The sequence below is a fragment of the Mastigoproctus giganteus genome, chromosome 9 (assembly GCF_048544385.1).
Source record: "Mastigoproctus giganteus isolate SK-2022 chromosome 9, ASM4854438v1, whole genome shotgun sequence".
In the NCBI taxonomy this organism is placed as follows: domain Eukaryota; kingdom Metazoa; phylum Arthropoda; class Arachnida; order Uropygi; family Thelyphonidae; genus Mastigoproctus; species Mastigoproctus giganteus.
In genome coordinates, this window is record NC_143583.1 from 73,726,578 (window position 1) to 73,744,278 (window position 17,701).

General features: G+C 38.6%; 1 protein-coding gene across 1 annotated transcript in view; it reads left to right on the forward strand.

Annotated features, from left to right (window-relative positions):
- The first annotated feature begins 10,698 nt into the window (after positions 1–10,698).
- The window catches only part of ATPsynB (ATP synthase subunit b, mitochondrial), an 85,391-nt gene continuing 78,388 nt past the window's right edge, over positions 10,699–17,701 (forward strand). Inside the window, exon 1 of the mRNA XM_090382174.1 lies at positions 10,699–10,813. Within this exon, the coding sequence (XP_090238300.1) occupies positions 10,789–10,813 (25 nt within the window). The 5' untranslated portion in view covers positions 10,699–10,788. The remainder of the gene's footprint in view (positions 10,814–17,701) is intronic.

The window sequence follows — 17,701 nt, forward strand, 5'->3', positions numbered from 1 at the left end:
TGAACAGTGACCTGTACTTGTTAAGATATTCTGCCGGTCTCCTACTCTTAATATCATTAGTGCCAACGTGTACAACTATATCACCTTTTGTGCCCTTAAAAGATGATATCCGCTCTACAACGTCATCAACCTTTGCCCCTAGCAGACATACTCTTGTCCTGTTCCACCTATCCTTTTTACAAAGCATGTTTCCCGTTCCCCTGACAATAGAGTCACCAACAACTACTAGTTCCTGTGGGACCAGCGCATTCTGCCTTGGGGGTTGCCGCTGTGTTGCGTGATGACCAAGTGCAAGCTCTGGCGTTGATGTGGGCAGCTGAGAGCTTGATGGGTCCCTCAATTTGGATCCTTCGAGGGCGTCCACCCTATCCTTCAAGCTCTCATATAGGCCCATAACAAAGCTGAGTTGTCGCCTGATTTCCTTACACTCCTTACATCGCGCACACACAAAGACATCCCCCATGGCAATATCATGTTTCGTTCCAGAAGTTTGGCAAACATTTCACAAGTTGCACTTCTTTTAGGCTGTGATGCGTTCGAGAATCGCCCCCCCTCAGTTCTTCCCGAGTCACAGCACTCCTGCCACTTTGTGCCCGTTGCTTTGCTGCTCTAGTTTGGGGCATGCTATTTTAAATTAATAAGATCAATACATTAAATTAATTAAATGTCAATACTACGCTATCTAATAGAAACAGTAAAGCGTATTACTGTTTCTATAATTATACGTTAAAAATTTGAATTCCCTACCACTATATACGCTCACTAACATACCAGATAAGCTCTGGTATGTTAGTGAGGAAGTTCAGAGCTGTCACGAACTTCTGTTGGGGAGCCGCGTACTTCCATAGAAAGGAGAGTAGTTTTGCTGGAATCAAAGGGCCTTCAGTGTAAGGAAACTCGCTTTCTCCCTCCTTGTCCTCTGAAGCATCTAAATCATGGGAATCAGGGTTGTCCTCTTCTTAGGCCCCGAGAAATTCAAGTTCTTCTTCATTTGAGTCATAGGTGGTTTCTACATGCTTATTTATTTCCATACTTGATGCATGATGGGCTTATTTGGAATCTGACAGTTTGAATTCTGCGGTGTTCTGTATTTATTTTCATCCTTCCTGTTGTTTTGGTTGGCGGTTTGCTCTTTTCCTTCCAGCGTATACGTTGTCTTCTTGTGTTTCGTGACTTTGGATATGGATTGTCTTGGGGGGTTGATGCCGAGAAAACCCTCTTATTTCGGTTGGTGGGTCTTCTGTTATCTCTGAATGTTTTTTTTCTGACATCCTTGGCACCTGCGAGGTGATCTTATTGAGATGTAAAAGGCCTTGAATCGGTTGAGCACGCTGAATTCTGATGGGATTCTTCCACTTGTTCAGATTATGAACCTAAGTGGGCATAAATTGAAATTGAGGAGGGACTGATGTAGAATAGATGTGCGGAAATTTGCCTTTAGCCAGCGGTTGTTAATTGCCGAAACAAACTTCCATCTGACGTTGTGGAAGTTGATAGGTTAAATAAATTTAAGGAGGAACTGGAGAAATATTTAGAGGGTATTGTTTTGTAATTTTTCTTTTTTTGTTTTTTTTTTCGGCTGATGCTGCATAAGCTCATACGCTTGCTTTCTTCCATCACATGCCACTACTACTACTACTATTACTACTAGCATTAGCATTAGTAGAGGCATTTGATGCAAGAAAGCAAACTTATGCAGCATCAGCCAAAAAAAAAAAAAAAAAAAAAAAACCCACTTCCACTTCACCCCTCTGTTCGTTCAAAATACCTGTCCAGCTGAGCCTTAAACTTATTTAGGCTATCAACGTCCACGACAAGGAATGGAAGTCTGTTCCACCAACCAACCACCCGCTTGCTAAAGGCAAATTTCCGCACGTCTATCCTACATCTGTCTTTCCTCAATTTGAATTTATGCCCTAGGTGATTATTCTGAGCGAGAGGAAGAATCCCATCAGCATTGAGCATGCTCAAACCATTCAAGGCTTTATACACCTCTATCAGATCACTTCACTGGTGCCTAGTTTCCACACACTGTAATTTGCAAAACTTACGCCTTTCTTCGTAAGAGCACCCCTTTGTTCCATTCACTAATCTTGTTGCCCTTCTCTGTACTCATTCCAGCAGCTCTATATCCTTCTTGAAATGAGGCCTCCAGACATGTATACAGTACTCTAGGTGTCGCCTGACCATTGCCTTATACAATGGAATAATCACCTCCTTATCCCTGCTAGAAAAATTCCTATATATCATTGACAATACACAATGAGCTACCCTTGCAGCCCGTCTGCACTGCTCAGAGAACTTCATATCTGCCTGAACAACCACCCCCAGGTCTCTTTCATTCTCTACCACTGTCAGTGTAGTACCACAGAGTTGATACGTTGCTCTGGGGTTGCTGTTTCCCATGTGTAGTACTTTACATTTGTCAATGTTAAACTTCATTTGCCACCTCTCAGCCCATCTGCTCAACCTTTCCAGATCCTGTTGAAGCAGCATAATGTCAGTAGTGTCCTTGACAACCCTGCCAACCTTCGTATCGTCTGCAAACTTCGACATTAAGCTTGATATCCATCATCAATATCATTTATAATACAGAAAACAATAATGGACCCAACACTGAGCCCTGAGGGACTCCACTAATAACATTAATCCACGACGAGCAGTGGCCATTGATTACCACTCTTTGTCTTCTCCCCCTCAGCGACCCCTTTATCCACAGCAGCAATTTGCCTCCAATGCCACACTGCTCCAATTTGTGCAGCAGTCTTCCATGTGCAACAGTATCAAAAGCCTTTCTAAGATCCAAGTATATAATATCAAAGTTATTCCCTCCATCCAGTTCCTTTGTGACTGCATCATAGTATCCAATCAAATTGGTCAGGCAAGACTTCCCCTTAACAAAACCATGCTGTGTCCGAGCTATAACTGAAGTCTTGTGTAAATGATCCTGCAGTGCTTCTTTAACTAGTGCCTCCATAGTGAAATTATAGTACTCTTATAATACCGTGACAAAACTGATTAAAAAAATTGAATGGCAAATGCCTAAAAAACGGTACTCACCTTGTATAAATCTGCAATAAATTTATTGGTAAATGGTGGCTGAATTTAGCTTGGAAGAAGCATTAAAAAGAACTAAGACGGAGAATGGGGTAAAAATATTTTTAAACAAATTTTAAAATGAGCGCAAGGAAGTAGAAGTGCAGATCTCCAATCCTTGGTTGTCATAAAAAGGTTATAGGACGCGAATGAAAGAATGAAATAAAAGAGAAGACCGGTGGTGCCAATAGTCGCTGCGAGAGACTTTCGTTAAATGAACCGTCATCAGTTGGCAAATGGAAGAGAAGTGAGCGCGTGTTGTATTTAAAGTTGGTCTATACTCTCGTTATGCTCTTTTTGACACGTGGGAACTTTAGCTGCGAGAGGTTCCAAGCCGGTGAGAGGTTGAAGGGAAGTTTTGCGTTAATAAGATTGAGATCGGAATGGTGTCGCTACCATTCGATGGTGAGGGCTTCATATTGAAGAATTCTGTAGCTCGATCTAAGTTTAATAATAGTGATGGCAGCGTCAACAAGTGGGGGGGGGGTGTGGTTGTGGTTTTGAGCTTGCGTTGTTAACTCAGTGCAGGATTGACCTGTCCTGAAACTGTTGAAGTGGTAGTATGCGCGGGTGTCGGAAGTTGTGGAGGAACCGAATTTGGTGGTTGTGCTGCCGATGTAAGAGGTGTCGCAGTTTGGTTGGCATTTTATGAGATATATTATATTATTGAGATCATTGATGGGATACTTGTATGTTTCTTTATAAGAATTAAATAGGGAACCTAGTTTATTATAAGTAGAGAAAGTGAGGGAGATGTCAGTATCTTTGAATGTACGTCGGAATTGTGCTGCGAGTTCACTATGGTAAGGGAGAACTATGCGAGTATTTGTCTTGTTACTGTGTCTGATGGGGTTATTAATGTTGTTTTTAACGGTGGATATTGTGTGTTGGATGAGTTGAGGGGGATAGCTCCTGGCTATGAATTTATCAGTATGGTATTGAAGTTCATTGTGTAGATCGTTTTGTGAAGAGCTGAATTTGATATCATTGTAGATTTAGTAGTAGTGGTAGTAGTAGTAGTAGTAGTAGTAGTAGTAGTAGTTGTAGTAGTGGCATGTGATGTAAGAAAGCAAATGTATGAGCTTATGCAGCATCAGCCAAAAAAAAAAAAAATCACACCATTCCCTCCAAATGCCTGTCCAGTTCCTCCTTAAATTTATTCAACCTATCAACTTCCACAACGACAGATGGAAGTTTATTCCAGCAATTAACCACCCGCTGGCTAAAGGAAAATTTCCGCACATCTATTCTACATCTGTCCTTTCTTAATTTGAATTTATGCCCCCTTAGGTTAGTAATCTGAACAAGTGGAAGGGTCCCATCAGAATTCAGCGTGCTCAACCCATTCAAGGCCTAATATATCTCAATCAGATCACCGCGAAGGTGCCTAGTCTCCAGCCACTGCAATTTGCAGAACTTAAGCCTCTCTTGGTAAGAGGATCCCTTCATTACCCTCACCAATCTTGTTGCCCTTCTCTGTACACGCTCAAGTAAATCTACATCCTTCCTAAAATGAGGCCTCCAGACCTGTACGCAGTACTCAAGCCGTGGCCTGACCATTGCCTTATACAGAGGGATAATCACCTCCTTTTCCCTGCTAGCAAAATTCCTATATATCATTGACAAAACCCCATGACCTGCTCTGGCAGCCTGTCTGCATTGCTCAGAAAACTTCATATCTGCCTGCACAATTACTCCCAGGTCTTTTTCATTTTCTACCACCTTATATGTACTACCACACAGTTGGTACGTTTCTCTGGGGTTACTTCTACCCATATGTAGTACTTTGCATTTGTCAAGGTTAAACTTCAGTTGCCACTTCTTAGCCCATCTGCCCAAATTATCTAGATCCTGTTGCAGTAGCACACTGCCATTACTGTCATTAACAACCCTGCCAACCTTTGTATCATCTGCAAACGTCGACATTAAGTCTGATATACCTTCATCAATATCATTGATAAATATACAAAACAACAGTGGACCCAACACCGAACCCTGTGGGACTCCACTAATAACATTAGTCCAAGAAGAGCAGCACCCATTGATTACCACCCTCTGTCTTCTAGCACTTAACCATCCTTTTATCCATTGTAGCAACTTACCCTTAATACCATTCTGCTCCAATTTGTACAATAGTCTTCCATGCGCAACAGTGTCAAAAGCTTTCCTGAAATCCAAATATATGATATCAAAATTATTTTTCGCATCCAGTTCCTTTGTAACCACATCATAATATCCTATCAAATTTGTCAGACAAGACTTTCCCTTAACAAACCCATGCTGTGTCTGAATTATTGCTGCAGTCTTGTCTAGATGATCCTGCAATGCATCTTTAACCAGTTACTCCATTCTTTTACCCGGAACAGAAGTTAAACTAACTGGTCTGTATTTACTCGTGACACCCTTCGATCCCCCTTTGTGAATTGGGGATACATTTGCAGATCTCCAGTCCGTGGGAACCTCCCCTGAGTCCAAGGATGCTCTCATAATTATGGCTAAGGGTTTGCTTAGTTGCTTTTCCGCCTCCTTTAATATAACTGGATAGATCCCATCCACCCCAGGTGCTTTTCTTACGTTTAACTTCAACAATTTCTCTTCCACGTTGCTCTCAGTTATTACAAAATCATTAAGTATCTTGCTACAATTTGATAACCTTCTGCCATTTTCAAACCTTAATAATTCCTCACGTGTGAATGTAGATGCAAAATACTCATTCAGTTTCTTTGCTATCTGAGCAGGATCATCAACAGTCGAACCATCGATGTCAAGTGGACCAATCAGATTCATCCCCTTCCTTTTAGAGTTTATATAAGTAAAGAAATCCTTGCTGTTTTTCTTAGCATCTTTTGCCAAGGATTTCTCGTAATCTGCCTTCGCCTGCCGAACCTCCTTTGTGACCTGATTACAGATTAACTTATATCTGCCATAGGCTTCTGAGTCGCTTGATTTGGTTGTATAGGACGGCTTTTTTGGTACTAAGGGGATGATGTGAAGTGAAATGTAGATATTTACCAGTGTGCGTGTTTTTTCTGAAAATCTTGGTATTTAGATTTGTGTCTGTTGTATAAATAGTGAGATTAAGAAAATTAATTTGGTTGTCCGTTCCGATTTCGAGGGTAAGCTTTAGCCTGTCATGTATTGTACTGAATTTTAAAAAAAGATTGTCTATGGTTTGAAAACTCAGACAGGACAAAGAAATCAACCTCTTTACTTTACAACAGATAGGTATTCGCAACAACATTCTGCTCCACGTGTTTGGAATAACCAAGCTACACAAACCTGGCCACCCACTAAGACCTATTGTTTCTTTTAGTAGATCAGCTTTTGCTAATTTATCCACCTTCCTCGTTAAAATTATATCCCCACTCACTCGATTCTCTACATTCAAAATTAATAATACAAACCAAGCGTTCCAAAAAATCAGCAACACCACCATATCCGACGAAGACATATTAGCTTCTTTTGACGTCATATCCCTATACACTAACCTACATATTCCTTTCACCCTACAAGCATTACGCGTACTTCTAACAGCTGATGACACTTTAACGAAACGTACCTCTCTTTCAGTTGACCACATCCTTGAACTTACTACTCTTTTACTAGACGCTAGATATTGTAGATTTAATAATAAAATTTATCGACAAACATTCGGTTTACCAATGGGTTTAGGCATTTCTGCTCCCCTTTCTGAAATTTATCTCCCCACTATTGAAAACCAAATTTTACAACCATTCCCTTCTGGAATTAAATTATATATCCGCTACGCCGATGATGTCTTAATAATAGGCAACAGAACAACCATAGACAATCTTTTTTTAAAATTCAGTACAATACATGACAGGCTAAAGCTTACCCTCGAAATCGGAACGGACAACCAAATTAATTTTCTTAATCTCACTATTTATACAACAGACACAAATCTAAATACCAAGATTTTCAGAAAAAACACGCACACTGGTAAATATCTACATTTCACTTCACATCATCCCCTTAGTACCAAAAAAGCCGTCCTATACAACCAAATCTACAATGCTATCAAATTGAGCTCTTCACAAAACGATCTACACAATGAACTTCAATACCTTACTGATTAATTCATAGCCAGGAGCTATCCCCCTCAACTCATCCAACACACAATATCCACCGTTAAAAACAACATTAATAACCCCATCAGACACAGTAACAAGACAAATACTCGCATAGTTCTCCCTTACCATAGTGAACTCGCAGCACAATTCCGAAGTACATTCAAAGATACTGACATCTCCCTCACTTTCTCTACTTATAATAAACTAGGTTCCCTATTTAATTCTTATAAAGAAACATACAAGTATCCCATCAATGATCTCAATAATATAATATATCTCATAAAATGCCAACCAAACTGCGACACCTCTTACATCGGCAGCACTACCACCAAATTCGGTTCCTCCACAACTTCCGACACCCGCGCATACTACCACTTCAACAGTTTCAGGACAGGTCAATCCTGCACTGAGTTAACAACCCATGCTCAAAACCACAACCACACCCCCCTTGTTGACTCTGCCATCACTATTATTAAACTTAGATCGAGCTACAGAATTCTTCAATATGAAGCCCTCACCATCGAATGGTACCGACACCATTCCGATCTCAATATTATTAACGCAAAACTTCCCTTCAACCTCTCACTGGCTTGGAACCTCTCGCAGCTAAAGTTCCCACGTGTCAAAAAGAGCATGACGAGAGTATAGACCAACTTTAAATACAACACGCGCTCACTTCTCTTCCATTTGCCAACTGATGACGGTTCATTTAACGAAAGTCTCTCGCAACGAGTATTGGCACCACCGGTCTTCTCTTTTATTTCATTCTTTCATTCGCGTCCTATAACCTTTTTATGACAACCAAGGATTGGAGATCTGCACTTCTACTTCCTTGCGCTCATTTTAAAATTTATTTAAAAATATTTTTACCCCATTCTCCGCCTTAGTTCTTTTTAATGCTTCTTCCAAACTAAATTCAGCCACCATTTACCAATAAATTTATTGCAGATTTATACAAGGTGAGTACCGTTTTTTAGGCATTTGCCATTCAATTGTTTTTTTCTAGTGCCTCCATTAATTTTCCTGGAACAGAAGTTGAACTCAGAGGTCTATTATTACTTGTGTCAGCCTTTGATTCTCCTTTGTGAATTGGGGTCACATTTGCACATCTCCAGTCTGTGGGTACCTCCCCTGAGTCCAAGGAAACTCTCATAATTATGCCTAAGGGTTTGCTTACTTCCTCTGCTGCCTCCTTTAATATAACTGGATAGATCCCATCCACCCCAAGAGTCTTTTTTTTTTGTTTATCCTCAATAATTTCTCCTCCACTTTACTCTCAGTTATTACAAGATTCTCTAGCTTACTGCTAGAGTTGAATACACCTCTGGCTTTCCCCTCGCTAAATAACTCCTCATGTGTGAATGTCGATGCAAAATATTCATTTAGTGTGTTAGCTACCTGAGCAGGATCATCAACAGTTGACCCATCGATATCAAGTGGACCAATCTGATTCATCCCCTTCCTTCTAGAGTTTACATAAGTAAAGATCTCTTTGCTGTTTTTCTTTGCATCCCTTGCCAAAGATTTCTCGTAATCTGCCTTCGCCTGCCTAACCTCCTTGGTAACTTGGTTACAGATCAACTTGTATCTATCATACGCTTCTGTGTCATCTGTTAATTTGTATGTATCCCATACATGTTTCTTCTCTGCCATATGCCTCATTAGTTCATCTGACATCCATTTAGGCCTAAACCCTGAACAATATTTCTTAGTTGGTATGTAAAGCCTAGTAGCTTCCAAGATAAGTTCTTTGAATGCTTCCCATTTTGCATTTGCTGTTGGTAACATCATCAGTTGGTCCCACTGTTACTACTATTACTACTACTATTACTATTACTACTACTACTACTACTACATCAGTGACTTAGGCAAAATTGCGCCGTATATTTTGTGTCTCTTAATTACATGTGTTCTGTGGTAGAGTTGCCTGTGTGACAGATGAAAAATCATGATAATCTTATCTGAGACCAACTTACTGAGCCAATTTGTGTGGTAGTCCATAAAAATGTCTCGCGTTCTTTATGGGTTTCAAATCCCTGTTTTTTCCTCTCTGTTTTCCACTGGTGGTTACAGAGGACCAGACCAATATTAATTAATGTAACTGATGGTTGTTGTACTGTTTTAGGGGATTAGCAAGCCGTATTGCGCAGTTTACTCTGATCAATTTGCTGTTTGCTGAAGGAATACTCGACTTTCCGGGGAAAAACCACGCTATGCCCACCTGAGACCGACTGATTTACTTACTGTAATTTGTGCAAAAGGCACATAAAAATTTGTCGCTTCATTTACCAGATTCTAACTGATTTTTTTCCCACCCGGTGTGGTGTGGGACGGTGATTATTTGAACTGTTCTACCCTCTAGTCTCTGTGTGGGTAGCACTGTGGTATCGACACCGCCCTCCTCACACCACTTGGAAAAGCCCGGGTTTCGAATCTCGTCGACGACGACTGGAACTGTTATGGGCTTTTTTCACTCCAGGAAACCAGGCATATCGACGAGAGAACACGTGCAATTTACAGACACAATGCACATGGATATATGAATTAATTTTCCACTGTGATCCTAATGTAATGGTTTATTATTATTTTTTTGTTGTTCTACCCTGGAGAGTCTGCGCTAGAAGCACAGTGGTATCGTTACCATCCTCCCCACACCGTGTGGAAAAGGCCTGAGTTCGAATCCCGTCGATGACGGGAAGAAGTTTTTTGTGCTTTTTTTTTCACTCCGTGACTGAGTTAGGTCTTTCGGTCTCAGGCACAGATAGATAGGAAGCTTTTCCCCCTAGAGAAACTGCGGGTTTTCGTCCAGCAAAACAAGCAAATTGACCAGAGAACACACGTCATTTACAATCACAATGAGCCCTCGTGTGTGTTGCACAGTTGGTAGAATCGCCGTCCTCTCCACACCGTCGGAAAAGACCCGAGTTCGAATCCCTTCGATGACGGGAAATTTTTTATAAGCCTTTTTCGGAACGTGGCTAGTTATGCGGTCTGGGCGAGAGTAGCATGGTTTGGTCACCCGGATACTGGGTTTTTTTGTCCAGCAAACAGAAAATCGACATCAGAACACACGCAGTTTACCGACAATATACATGAAGCAACATGGCCTTAGTTGCCCTTGCTTCTAAAAGCCAAACAACAACAACAGCAACAGACACAATGCACATGGGCAGGTGAAAGTAGCTTTCATGGTGACCCTAATACGTATAATTTTTTTTTTTTTTTTTTTTGTATTTTTGAATTTCCCTTCGATGGCAAGCATGGTTTCTTTGCCTACTAATGAAGTAGAGAATAACGAAACAAATATTAATGTATTGATTAATTCGATGTTATTTAGTTTAGTTATCATGTTGTGACTAGGTTCATTAATTTTGTTTAGCACTTTTTCACTATTTCGTCGGTTGATTTGCGTTAACCCTGTCCTCTCTATTTCCCATTTTGTACAAACCACGACCTTTGGTGTTTGTTGCTGATGTTTAAACATATATAGTATTTCTTTTTTCCACTAGGTGGCTGTTATCCTTGCCGCCTGGGGTCATTTGAGGAAAGAACTGGAAGGGATATTGTATAATTGTAGTTACAATTTATTTGGATATTCATTATGTTCTCTCGGTTAGCTTTGAGGCGTAAGTGGTATTCCTATTATGATAACAAATCTGGCATTTTTAATTATATATATACATAGAATAGAATAGAAGTAATAGGTACGGGAGTTGTAATAAGAGGAATATATGAAGGAATACACACACATATATATATATACAATGTATATATATATTTATACACACACACACACAGTAGACTTCCAGTTATTATTATTATCATTAGCCATATGGTGCAAGGAAGCCTGAGGCTTATACTGCACCAGCCAAAAAAAATTCCCGAGTTACCCTGAGAGAGAGAGAGAGAGAGAGAGAGAGAGATAAAAGTAGAAAGGGAAAAATGATGATATCCAGCTCAGGACCCTGGGGGTGCCCAGCCTATACTCACCAGATGTGAGCCCCTGGGGTTATGTTTTATTTCAATTGAAAAATCATTTATTTACAAAATTTAGAAAATACAGAACAAAGATAAAAATATAATAAAAAAAAGAATATTTTTAGCCTTACAATTTATTTCATGTGATAAGTATAGTAGTTTCAAATAATATAACTGTGTTCCAAACAAATACTGGGCTAGCCAGGTGGGTAAAGTGCGACCTTTGGGTTGCCATGTATACTGTATTATTAACCCCGGGGGCTCACATCTGGTGAGTATGGGCTTGGCAAACCCAGGGTCCTGAGCTGGATATCATCATTCTTCTCTTTCTTGGTGATCCCTTTCTACTTCTCTCTCTCTCAGGGTAACTCGGGGAATTTTTTTTTTTTTTTTTTTTGGCTGGTGCACCATAAGCCTCAGGCTTCCTTGTACTATGTGGCTAATAATAGTAATAAAAATAATAATAATAGCATTTGTTTCGTCTGAATAAGCATCAGTAAGATTGCCGGTTCATTCAAATTCAGTCGGTTGGTTTAAAGGTTTTATGGTGCATTAGCATCTGAGGCTATAATGTGCCAAGTCAAAAAGGTATAAAATATAAAAAATATATTATAATTATTTAATATATTATTGTAAAAAACGTATATATGATATAAAACAGTTATAAATCATAAAACATTCTAGATAAAATTATATAAATTAATGTTTTAAAAACTTAAATATATCTGACACATCATTGTCTGATAAAATCTGTCTGAGTGTATAAGGCTCAGACAGATAGGTAAAACCCAAACAATGATCGTTATTAAAACATGCGCATTCTATTAAAATATGCCAGATAAAAACAAATTCTGTCGGTTTGACTCAAATTTGACTACTTCACTCAAATGCTCTTCGTCATTGAAATTCAGTCAGTTCAAATTCAGTTGGTTCATTCAAAATAATATATATGTTTACACTATATATTTTACCTAATTTATTCAGGATATGCTGTTGCTGTCACAACAAGTTCTCTTCTCCAAGAATGCATCCCTCCCTCTTATAGTCAACAGGATACAAATGGAATTAATTTTATGGAAACTGAATTAAGTGATACACAAATAGATGTAGGCAATTATGAGGTTATTATTGCACAAAAAAAAAAAAGTAACAATCACTATTTTTACATTTTCATGATTTTAAGATTTTTATAACCTTTTTTTTTTAATTCTGATAAAATGGTAATTTCACTCTGATGTTGAACAGTCAGGTCAAAATAATAAAAAAATTAATATTTAAAAGCATTTATGTTTAAAATGTTAATTACAAAACTTCCTACTCACAGCATGAAAAGGTTAAGCTGTTTTTTTAAACATGTTAATATAACTTAAATATTTTCCTTATTTGGTAAATAATCCTTTGAACTTGGAAGAAATTAGGACACCTACATTATTTTTAATAGATTGTCTTAGATATGATTTAATGGGATGATAGCAACCAAAAAATTCAGAGTGATAAGGAACCAGAACCAAATACTCTGCTACCTAAATCAGCAGATCTGAAGAAAACTGTTTTAACTGGCACCTACGGGGATTAAGCCCAATACTTAGAAAATTAAGATAAACATAGACAAATTTTACTAAAGAAACTGAGTTTTATTATAGAAATCGCTTTTTGAATACAGTAACTTACAAAAAACACTCAAAACTGTTGCAGTAGGTAGAGAGTTTAATGGGTAAACATCGCATGAGGTCTACCCAGTAAAGTATCTGCATAGTCAGGATCTGCTGATGTAGCTGGAACAGGATCAGGAGGGTTTGTAGATGGTTTTGGATCTGCATCATTAGATGTTGTGCTGTCAAACTTGCTTTCAGCATTCTTCAAAAATGAACGAATATCACCTTGCTTTTGAGGTCTTACGTCTCTTAGACAAAGTCAAGTTATGCATGATGTGGAGCTGCATAAGATGCTGAGAAGTGAAGAAGGGTTGCTGTTCTGCAAAAGCTATTAAAGTTTCAAATGCTGCAGTAGCTCTCTGCCAGGATACTTTACCCACCTGACACACATCGTCATCGCTTTCTTCCTCCTCTGCAACTTTCATTTTTCCATGATTTACAACAGCTTCTATAATGTCTTCTGTATTCAGTGTATGAGTTACTGGTATATCTTCATCCACAACAATCCAGTTTTCGACTTCATCTCGAGGCAACTTCATTTCGTCAACTAACTCACAGATTTCATCATAAACAGTTCTATTGACAGCTGCACTATTGCCTGGAAACTCCCCAAATTCGATGGAGGAGGACTTCTCAAATATCACAGCTGGCCACAACTTTCTCCAACATTTCCATAATGTTTCATTTCTCACAGAGTCCCAAGCACAACCGATAGTGTAGATAGCATCTTTGAGGTTATATTTCTTCTGAAAATCCAGAATTGTCCTGTCAAAATTAGTTATTTTCTGCATGAAGCCGCGCCTGTAAAACATTTTTATGTTTTGCATCACCCCCTGATCCATTGGTTGGATCAGACTTGTGACGTTAGCTGGAAGATAACACACGAAAATGTTGCCATTAACTAGCTCTTCAGCAGGAGGATGTGCGCGACAGTTATCCAAGAGCAACAAAACTTTACTATTCTCTGGTAATTCTTTCTTTCGTAAATTTTCTTTTAACACTAGGGACAAACAGATAATGAAACCTCTTGGTAAAGATTCCTTCTTCCATCCAACTGTTACTCTGTGCATGATAACGTACGGGAAGGTTACTTACACCTTTAAAGCACTTTGGTTTAGCAAATTTGCCGACCACACACAGCTTTACCTTATGATTTCCTGATGCATTTGCACAAACGAGCACAGTTACACGCTCTTTATTTTGCTTAAACCCATGAGCTACCTTCTCATTACCACCACACAAAAAAGTAGAATTAGGCAGACACTTCCACATTAGTCCTGTCTCATCTGCATTATAAATCTGTTCTGGGGTCAAGTAATTTTTTTCCACTTTCACTAAACACCACGAAATGAAGCTGCAGCCTTGAAAATCAACCAATTTCTGCTCCCCTGATAAATCCAGCTTACGGATGCCGTGACGAACCTTGAATCGAGTAAGCCAGCCACTTGAAAATGAACACTTACCTTCAATTTTAATTTTCTCATGAAATTCTTTCGCTTTTTTCTTGCAACATGGGTCCAGAAATGCAACCACCCTCGGATCTTTTCAGCGAAAACCACTCATACAGGGCCTGGTCAAGCACTTCCATTCTCTGTGTATGAGAGTATGACGTTTCTCTACAATCTTGTCACTCTCCAACTTGGCATAAAACTCTATTTTCTGAGACTGAGCCTTAATGTCATAGATCATTAACGAGCCAACATTAAATTCTTCCATGAGCACTGCACAACTTTCACCTTTCTCAAGCCTCTTGCATATTTTCATCTTCTACTTGAGGGTAAGCACTACACATTTACGCTTACTTGCTACCTGTTTCGGCATACTAGGGGTTGAAAGAGAACACAGAATTTGAATAACAATAAATCAACCGGTATATTTACACAGTGAATTGTCGGGAGTGAGAGACAAACATGTGATGAGGGACACGCGTGTGCGTACTCACAGCGCAAAGCAGCATGCCATGTTTGAATCATTTTATCTAGAAATTAATGTGTCATTTTAATTTTTCAACTACCTACTATTCCAAGATTTTTTGCCGGTTGCTCGAATTCCAGTTAATGGAGAGTCTACTGTATGTATATATATATATATATTTTTTTTTTGAGTTTAAATGTTTTATCCGTGTGTGTACTTGCGCACGCAAAAATGCTCTTGGTATTTAACCTTACCTACATTGAATTTTATTAGCAATACACGCACAACCACCTTTATCAGCTTGCTTCTTTGGGTCTGTTTGCTAATAATAGTAAACCAGTTTACCAACTATAACTTATCCATTGTTTTGAATGACACTATCAATATTATAAAAAAATATTTCTTGGCTAAATGCTGAGAGTATGAAGAAGTTGGTTTATGCATGGATACTGCACATACATCATTTCTACTACCCAGGTAGTATGAATGCATCATTTAATTATATCTCATATTGTGAATACCTTCACAAAAAGTGGCCAAGGTATTGCACTGCTTTGAATAAGTAATGCTTCACTAGTGAAAAAGACTAATGTTACTTATTCTCAGCAGATACCATTACCCAGATTACACTGTTTCGAAGCTTGTTGGCTTATTCATCGGTGGGTGGGCAGCCAGGCACCCTGTTGTTGCAATAGTGATCACCCCATTATGAAGTATAACTCCACAATATGAGAGATGCTTGATGCTGTGCATAATTTAATCTAAAAAATATTGGTAAAAATGCAGTCGAGCATACGGTCAGAGCGACTGAATGTGAAAATACATGACCTACCTTTCTCTAAGCTGGATAGGAGTGGTGCCAACATTGATTGGCAGAAACAAGCCACATGCCACTCTCCTCTCCATTTGAGCATGACAGTTTGATAATGTCTATCACGTTTCCTCTTCTCCTGGCTGAAGTCAATCTTTGTACAGCAACATGGTACACTAAAGCAAGCTGTAATTATAGAAAATCTATTGCTAGAAGCAAGTTGAAATTATAGAAAATGGACATCCAGTGATATCTAGAATACCTAGATATTTCATACAATTCTTAATTTTATACTTTACCGGTACAATATACATGTAAAACTGATAAATTAAAATGAAGTCTTGTTTCCGGATTGTAAACCAACACTGAAGGGATGGAACTCGTTTTCACTCTTTGTACCATTCCATGAACAGTGATACTACACTAAAGCAAGCCGTAATTATAATAAATCTCCTATGAAAAATCCCACACTTCTTTAACTTGAATCCCTCCCAAGGTCATGTAAAAACCTAACCGTTTTTTATGATAGTCCATTAAAAAACCCATACCATTGAATCCCTCCCGAAGTCTCATAGAAACCTAACCTTTTTCTTATTAAAACTCTTAAAAATCCACACTTCTTTTGCTTGAATCCTTCCCGAAGTCAAGTAAAAGCCTAACCATTTTTCACTAATCAAAGTCTATTAGAAAGCCCACACTTCTTTTGCTTGAAACTTGTACACTGAAGCAAGCTTTAATTATAGAAAATGGACTGCCAGTGATATCTAGAATACCTAGATATTTCATACAATTCCTAATTTTATATTTTACCAGTACCATATACATGTAAAACTGTTAAATTAAAATGAAAGTCTCGTTTCCCGATTTAAACCAGCACTGAGAGGGGGGGGGGGTTAACGCGTTTCCTGATTTAAACTAGCACTGGGGAGGTGAAACTTGTCTCCCGATTTATCTCTCCACTTTAATGCATGCACAATGGTTTAAAACTATTTATTGAATAGTTTTAAACTATTTATTTAATAGTTTTCTTTTTACATAGTTAAAACTATGTAAAAAGAAAACTTATCTTTCAACTAGAATCAATCTGTAATTATAGAAGATGGATGGCCAGTGATATCATCACAATCTGAAAAAAGAACTAGTTACATGATAAAAAAGCACAACATGCAAAAGCAAACAAGAAACACAAAATTATACGTATGCTGATGTTAAATAACGACCTACCAATCAGAACTAAGCACTTCCCCCTCCTCGATGACACAAATAGCAAACTGCGTAGTTTCACATTCACTCATCTGACTGTATGCTTAACTGCAGTCTAACCAAATATTTCTTGGCTAAATGCTGATAGTAATGAAGAAGTTGGTTTATGCCTGGGTACTGCACATACATTATTTTTACTACCTAGGTAGTATGAATGCATTTAATTATTTCTCACATTGTGAATAACTTCACAACGGGTGGCCGAGGTATTGCGCTGCTTTGAATAAGAATAGCTTCACCAGTGGAAAAAACTAATGTTACTTATTCTCGGCAGATACCACCACCCAGAGGGCACCGTTCTGAAGCTTCTTGGCTTACTCATCGGTGGGTGAGCAGGTACCCTGTTGTTGCAATAGTGACAATCCAGTTATGAAGTATAACTCCACAATATGAGAGATGCTTGATGGTGTCATGGTTTAATCTAAAAAAAAATATTTGTTGGCTAAATGCTAGGAGTATGACAAAGTTGGTTTATGCATGGGTACTGCACATACATAATTTCTACTACCCAGGTAGTATGAATGCATCGTTTAATTATATTTCATATTGTGAATACCTTCACAAAGAGTGGCTGAGGTATTGCATTCCTTTGAATGCTTCACCAGTGAAGAAGACTAATGTTACTTATTCTCATTGGATACCACCACCCAGGCGGCACTGTTTCCATGATGTATGTGCAGTACCTTTGCATAGCAGATATCTTTTAAGGGCACACAAGGTGATATTGTTGTATACATTGACACTAATGATATTAAAAGTAGATCTGAGGATTTACTTAACAAGTATGGAGCAATGTTGCCAAAAGGTTGCAAGTTAGGATTGAATTTGGAAGAGTTTGCTATTCTGCCCAGACATAATTGAGAAAGGGGTATATGTTGAGAGCCTGGTCAATC